General features: G+C 40.0%; 1 protein-coding gene across 1 annotated transcript; it reads left to right on the forward strand.

Moving 5' to 3' along the window:
- Positions 1-7961, forward strand: gaa (alpha glucosidase). The gene is made up of 19 exons (XM_054759405.1): positions 1-831; positions 901-1052; positions 1503-1668; positions 1750-1846; positions 1918-2037; positions 2112-2230; positions 2991-3122; positions 3208-3318; positions 3392-3505; positions 3748-3832; positions 4040-4157; positions 4226-4359; positions 5196-5347; positions 5426-5574; positions 5646-5787; positions 5876-5974; positions 7112-7276; positions 7344-7496; positions 7562-7961. Exons 1-19 carry the CDS (start codon positions 427-429, stop codon positions 7625-7627), a joined length of 2679 nt encoding a protein of 892 aa, XP_054615380.1. The 5' UTR covers positions 1-426; the 3' UTR covers positions 7628-7961.
- Positions 7962-8308: the final 347 nt, after the last annotated feature.

Below are 8308 nucleotides of genomic sequence, written 5' to 3' on the forward strand. Positions count from 1 at the left end.
TGTTTTCGGTACGGATTTCGTAGTGACAAGCGAGTTGTCGGAGTGAAATGTCTGTGGACTGTGCAGGTTTTTACTGCCGCACTTTTATTTTGATAGCGACCGGACGTACCGGATACAGGAAGTGTTCCGTCGAGATTGTGTAGCTGGAAGGACCGGAAGGTCGGTTAATAGTTGTTTTTTTTTTAATTGAGACAAAAGTAAACATATACAGCAAATGGCATCAATTTCAAGTGACTATCCAGGATGAAATACTGCCACAACAGGCTGCTTTAAAACAGAAAGTGAATGTCAGATAGGGGAATTAATGTATACCTAATTAACAATATAAATTGTAAAAAAGATGGTATGAGATAGTAAATATCTCAATTTAATTCAGTCGTTTGTTCTGTAGCTTTTTTGTTACCTAGCTTTGTTTTATCGAGCTCCATGGCTGTATCTACCAAGCAAACTGTAGCTGAGCTTATCGCTTTAGCTGTGTTTGCATTATTGTACTTCATTCGAGCCAAACCAGAGGACAATTCTGTGGAGACACCCACCACCCTCCAGTGCGTCATGGTCCCAGAGAGACGCTTTGACTGCGCCCGGGACAGAGTGCTCAGTAAGAGGGAATGTGAGGAGAGGGCTTGTTGTTACTCTCCACTCAATGACTCAAGAGCTCCATGGTGCTTCTACCCTCATTCATACCCTGGCTACACAATGGGGCCCCTGACCCCCACCCAGAGGGGGCAGGCTGCCACCCTGACCCGTGCCGCCGCCTCATACCTGCCCAGAGATGTCAGCACTCTTTACCTAGAAGAGTCACAGGAGTCTGCGGGCTGTTTACGCCTCACTGTGAGAAACAACTACTTAAAATACTGTTACTTATAGCCATAACATAAATCAAATGTGTTTTCCATTTAGATGAAGGATCCATGGTCACCTCGGTATGAAGTTGACCTCCCTGATGGAGTCCCTCAGGGCAAAGCCAGTAGTCAAGATGCCCTCTATGCCATAGAATACAAGACCAATCCATTTGGCTTCACTGTGACGCGTAAATCCAATGGGAGGGTCATGTGAGTATGGCCCTGGTTTTGTTTGTTTTGGACATGCTTGGTAAGTTACCTGAAGGAACACGTTTACACAGTTCATCATACCCAAAAAGGAGTAAGAAGAAGCACATTTTATTTCATCCTACTGCCTCAATATTGACCTAAAAATGGAATAGGAATTAGAACTATACACTAATACTATTAGAAAATGTTTATAAAGAAAGGGTGCAACCCAAATGGATGCTTTACCCCTGATAGACACCCAATACACTCTGTAGTTGATAAAACATATTTGCCCTATATGACGAAAAAACATTGTCATTGTTAACTGTACATTATTGCTATATTATTATATCACATTATTGGACAGTACTTTGGAAATGTGAATTATGAGACGTGTATCTTACTTCCTACTCTTTCATTGGACCAATGCTACCAAGTTTTTAATGCAGTGCTTATTTGTTTCCAATTTAGCATGAATACCACAGTGGCGCCTGTGCTGTTTTCTGACCAGTACCTTCAGCTTTCCACCACCCTAGCCTCCTCTCTTGTGTCAGGCCTTGGAGAGCACTACACCTCCCTGATTTTGGACCTTAACTGGACCTCCCTGACCCTCTGGAACAGAGACATGGCCCCTCAAGTGAGCGTATTGAGCAGAATATAGACATCCACCTGATTTAATCATGTATAGTGGTAAATATGTTTATACTCTTTCCTACAGGCTGATGCAAACCTCTACGGCTCTCATCCGTTCTACATGGTACAGGAGGAGGATGGTCTGGCACATGGAGTGTTCCTTCTCAACAGCAATGCCATTGGTGCTGTCTTTAAAACACTCCAAGAGTCCTATTGCCGTTTCCTCATTCTACATGTGTCTTTGTTTCTCTAGAGGTAATCTTGCAGCCTCTGCCAGCTCTGACTTGGGTGTCCACAGGTGGAATCCTGGATTTATACATCTTCATGGGTCCAGATCCTCAGACTGTTATACGACAATACCTGCAAGTCATTGGTAGTCATGAACCTACTTTATGTTAATAATCTTGTTAAAAGATACATATCATATTTAAATGTATTCATCCTCAGGGTATCCCATGATGCCCCCCTATTGGTCACTGGGCTTCCATCTGTGTCGCTGGGGCTACGCAAGCACTAATATCACCCGGAAGGTGGTACAGCGGATGCATGATGCTAACTTACCTTTGGTAAATGAACCCGACACAAGGATTCATGTTTATTTTGCACACATTCACATTGGCCTTAACAAACAAAATTAATCATTAATAGTATCCTTTTATATTTATTTATTAATATTTGTATTGTGCTGTCTCTAATATATTTATTAGTTTATTTGATGTATAGGTTATATTTTAAAGCATTTATAGTTTAAACGGTTTATCGCTGTTCAATTAAGTATTTATCACCAATGTTGTGGTTTTGTTTAATTTTTATTTGAGGCATTAAAAAAAAATAGAATAAATAATAGTTAAAAATAATAATCAAGAAAAGAGAAACTAACAACATTGAATTATAGAACAGTATATTATACAAAACAATGTAACAACATTTATAGTTAATATTTAGTTATATTTTATTGCATTATATATCATTATATTTGACTTTTTCTTTGAGTTTGTAAAAAAAAAATTTATTAAAAAAAGAAAAAAATGCCAGAGTATAATTCTGAATATTTGTATAGTGTAAATATATTGTTTATTTCTAAAGTTTGTCGCTGTTTAATGAACAGCATTTATCTACAGTTTTTTTTAGAAGATGATGTTACATATAAATAATTAGATACTTAATTCAATTCCAAGAGAAATTCACTGTAATTAATAAAATAATTTATTCTACAAAATATATTTTTTATATTGAATGTTTGTACTGGATTATACAGTATATAAAAAGTGTTGTTATTACTGTGTGCAATTATCAAATAAGTCTTTGTATTTTTTCCGCCATTAGGATGTACAGTGGAACGACCTCGACTATGCAGCCGAGCGCAGGGTATTCACCTTTGACTCCTTGCGCTTCGGGGACCTGAAAGAGATGGTGGAGGAATTCCACAAAAGAGGCATGAAGTACATCCTCATCCTGGTAGGACTTGAAAAACCAAGCTTAACCACCAACTAGCACATTTGCCCCTGTAGGTGCCCATAAAACACTTTTAGTCTCACTTTAGGACCCAGGCATCAGCACCACGAGTCCTCCAGGAACTTACCATCCCTTTGATGATGGACTGAAACGAGATGTGTTTATAAAAAATGCCACAGGTGACCTCCTAATAGGGAAGGTTAGACACATTTTTTTTGCAGTGTGTTTACTATATAGTGCCGTGTAAGCACATTTCCTGTCTGTGCATTCAGGTTTGGCCTGGGCCCACAGCGTTCCCTGACTTCACCAACCCGGAGACACAACAGTGGTGGGAGGACTGTATCAGGGTTTTTTATGCGAAAGTTCCTGTGGATGGATTATGGATTGTAAGCACACACAGTACATACTGTACACACTCCTCATCTGCAGTACTACACGCGCACTCACCAGGCACAGCGTGCAAAATGGTCAACACCCCTCGAACTGAGAACTGTTACTCGACAGCAATAATGCAACACGTTAATAACCCTAATTAACATAACCCACATTTTTCATTCAGCTCTTGTATGGGCTCTCATGAGCTAATATTGTGTTGCGTGAGTGTGCATCATATCAAACTCCCACACAGGATATGAACGAACCAACCAGTTTCATTGCGGGCTCATTGGAGGGTTGTCCTGACACAGACCTTGAGAACCCACCATACACTCCCAGTAAGTTTATCAGATCTGTTGTATATTACTAGCCAGCATCAGTACTGCTTTATACGCTCATTTCCTGTGCATAACTACCTATTGCATATAAGGGTTTTAAATGTTGTGGTTCAATGCACAATGTCATGCAATTATTTGAATGCGGTTTGTAATATTTAGGCCTAAAAAATGTATCATCAATGGCTTTTATGTGTGTCCTCCAAACAGGGGTTATTGGTGGTCGCTTAAACTCAAAGACTATTTGCATGTCGGCTCAACAAAAGCTGTCCACTCACTACAACCTGCACAATATGTACGGACTGACTGAAGCCTTCGCCACTCACAGGTTGGTTCATGCTGTACTTAAATTCACAGTGCAATGTGTTATATGGGGACCATGATTGTCATTCACAGTGCTCTTGTGAAAATACGAGGGAAGAGGCCGTTTGTCCTGTCTCGCTCCTCTTACCCGAGCATCGGACGCTTCTCTGGCGTGTGGACAGGAGACGTTAGGAGCGACTGGGAGCAGCTGCGATACTCCATCCCTTGTGAGGACATTTTGATATTCTTGTGGCTCAATTTTTGACATCCCACTTTTATCGTGGGGACATATTGATTCACGCTACTGTGCATATAAAAGATCTCCACTACCATGGGTGGAGATTTCAATTTGCAGAATAAAATAAGAAGAATTCATGATAAAAACAGTCAAAATCATCCTCGCCATCAATTTAAAATGAGGAGGACTAACTAGGCTGGTATTGATCACATTGATGGGTCCTAGAATGTGCTCCCTTCACCCCATTAGAGTCATAAATCCTATAGATGTGGTTCCATCTACTGGATGTGGTTGATCATTGCACCACTCGGGTCATTTTCATGCTAATCATTAGCATTCGGCTTTCGGCTACTACTACTACTACTAATATATGCTACTATTTATGTAAGCATCTGCTTGGTTAAGTAAGATTGTGTTTCTAATTCATATTTATTCATGAATAGCACCACTCCTATTGCAGTGAGCAGTCTGTCCCTTTCCTATGTTGCAATAATTTCCCGTTCTGTGGTTATCATCACACGTGTTCTCTGCCATCACTGGGACATCTTTGTGGTGGCATCATCAGAAAAAGCAAAACAGATTTTTGAGTCATATTTATCCATAAAATGTTGCTTGAACTCCAGATTGTCCTCATATTTTAATACATTTGATTTCCTGTTCTATGGTTGTCATCACACTTTCCCATCACTGGTACCTTTCAGCGGTGGCATCACACACAAAATACAGAAAAAGGCCAAAGAAACAGCAAAAAACTTTGACATTTGAGGAATATTTCCTATAAATTGTTGTTTAAACTGCACTAATCATGTGTATCGGATCCTGTAGCCGTGCTACAATTCAGCCTGTTCGGGGTGCCTCTGGTGGGGGCGGACATCTGTGGCTTCGAAGGCAACACCACAGAGGAGTTGTGCGTACGATGGATGCAGCTTGGAGCCTTTTATCCATTCATGAGGAATCACAATGACAGGCCATATGCTGTGAGACACATGCACGTCATATAATTGTATTGTTTTATACAATATGAATGTCTTATGTCTTTGTGTCTATTCATACAGTCTCAGGAGCCGTTTGTTTTTGGGCAGAAGGCCCAGGCGGCCATGCGCATTGCACTGAACCTTCGTTACTGTCTTCTGCCATTCCTCTACACCCTCTTCCATCATGCACACACCTCCGCAGACACGGTGGCCAGGCCTCTTTTCATGGAGTATGCCATCCTCACTCACTTAATTACTCTCTCTGTAACATCATTTTTCATCTTCATGTTTGTCATTTTAGGTTTCCCACTGACCCTAACAGTCAGACCATTGACAGACAGTTCCTTTGGGGGAGTTCTCTCCTCATCAGCCCAGTCTTAGAGGAAGGTGCAGTGGAGGTTGCAGCTTACCTGCCTCCCTGCACGTGGTACAGCCTACACAATGTGAGCTGCTCCCGTTTATTCACTCACATGCTTATTCACCTATAGTGTATGGAAGGCCATAGTTATATGTCATTGTCTCTCTCATTAGGGTCAGCCTTTGTACAGCGAAGGTCGGTTCCTGGTCCTGTCAGCTCCTTTGGACACGATCAACATCCACGTGAGGGAGGGACACATTATCCCCCAGCAGGTTAGTGTATTACTCTATGTGGGAGAGTAATGTAAGGTTATGGTACTATTAAGACTATGAGACATGTTTATTTTCACAAAAACAGAGAGGGGAGGCATCTTTAGAGTACTCCTAAACAGTACTAATGGTATACAGTGCAATATTGGTCAAGTGAAAGTGGAGCTTAAAAGGGAAAAGAAGGACGATTATGGCAAAATGCATAGACTGGGTGGGACCGCAATATGAACATGCATGCACAACACTGGAGTGACGACCCGCCAGTCTACTGCAAAATGACTTAAGATCATCTCTAATATAACAACCACGATGAAGACTCCGCACTTAAATTAATCGGAGAGGGTTTTTCCATAGGTACTGCTGTTTTGGTTAGAAACAGAATTCAATTCTGCTCTTCAATGTCACTGTTGCCACTGTTTATTTCACGTTTTAATGATGCTTTGTATGATTGAAGTGTTGATTTTACCACAGCACCATCTGGTGGATGTGCTGGGGAACTGCCTCTAATACTTAAAATGGCCACGTGAACGGTTAAAGTGTGCATTTAGTTATTTTTTTAGTTATTTTGTTCTTTTTTCATTTAATTTTCATTTATTTAATAAATATTATTCAAGAAATAAATAATGGTCTATTCATCATCATTTTTATTTAAAAAACGAATAATTACACAGCGATAAAAAAGAATTTATCAGACATATTGAATGTTTATTGTGTTAGGTGCATTCCGTTTTGATGCAATCTGTGCTAAACAGCTAAAACTGGTTCATCTGGTTGTCTTGCCTTACAACTGTAATGATAGTGGCATTTTAACTGAAAGCCTGCACACTATGTTTTTTCAGTATTTTCTTAAAGGGATAGTTCGGATTTTTTGACATGAAGTTGTATGACATCCCCATCAGCAGTGGACTACAGCAACTGTGACTTACCCACCCATTTGGTCCCACGAGCTCAGGTCTGGTCATGGGGATGTCATACAACTTCATGTCAAAAAGTCCAAACTATCCCTTTAAAGACACAGTAAATATTTTTTCGGCTCCCAGACTCCCCCTGCAGGGTCACCATGGCAATACACTGCACTTGTAACAAGCTAATATTATTTTAAGGTAAAATGGCTACATTTATCTGTTTTTTCTCATAAAGGAGTCTGGTTTAACAACAACGGCCTCACGCAGAAACCCCTTTGTCCTGACGGTCGCGCTGTCAGCAGCAGGCTCGGCCCAGGGTGACTTGTTCTGGGATGACGGGGATAGTATTGATACCTTTGAAAGGGGAAATTATTGTTACATTATCTTCACTGCTTCACAGGTAGGCAAAAAATAGCATTAATTTACTGTTTTGTACATAAGAGATACTTAATACTGCGATGCTTCAGTCCCAGGTGGTGAGTGACCCCATTAGAATGAATGGAGCACTGGATGGTCTCATACTGGGCAGAATGCAGGTGTTTGGGGTACTCTCACAGCCTCAATACGTCGTAGCCAATGGAGAGAAAGTCAGGGATTTCCTGTATAACCGTGACACAAAGGTTAGTGTCTTAAAGTTAGAATAACTACATGGTGGTGATGAGTGAATTTTTTTGTCTTCCCACAGGTTTTAAAAGTGAGCAGCCTGGCCTTGCCCATGTCAAAGATGATTACAGTCCAGTGGGCTCTGTGATGCACTGATATCGATTACCCATTTTTTAAGAACGATTCCAAATATGGCAAAAGCTTGCAGTGCCTGTAACTGTCCTGTAGAGTATGTGTAAAACTGTATATGTTTTTGAATCTTATTAATTAAAAAGCAAAAACTATTCAGAATGTTGTAAATATAGTTTTGTAAAAATGACAGATTTTATGAGGTACACACATAAAAAAGGATATCATACTGTATATCTTAGCTGCTAGACAATTGTTTGATGACTTTGTTTCAAAGATCACCACTATCTTAAAATTAGCATCCTAACGCTGCCCCTGTTTGCTAACAACATTTGATCCACTTCCACTTCCAGTGGCCCCTACATGTGTCAGAGCTGTATCTCTCCAGGTCACCGCTGTGTGTGTGAGTGACAGGAAGAAAAGCCCATTAGTTGGATGAGGAGGTTTTTTGGTGCCACCTGTTGGTTTGCATGTGTAAATGTGTTGCCCATGAATATCAAATGACTTTTGATGATCTTTCAGATTTTTCTTTTTAGCGAAAAAAAATTGTATATTTGGCTCAATATGCTAATAATGTTTCGTTTTGATGAACATTATAAATTACAAATTTAAATTACATTACAAATATTATGTTTTGCTCTCTTATATGTGGTTAATATTTTAATGCCAATTCAAATAATACCCTTTTTACTCATAAATA

This window comes from Dunckerocampus dactyliophorus, chromosome 18 (assembly GCF_027744805.1).
Source record: "Dunckerocampus dactyliophorus isolate RoL2022-P2 chromosome 18, RoL_Ddac_1.1, whole genome shotgun sequence".
Lineage (NCBI taxonomy): Eukaryota > Metazoa > Chordata > Actinopteri > Syngnathiformes > Syngnathidae > Dunckerocampus > Dunckerocampus dactyliophorus.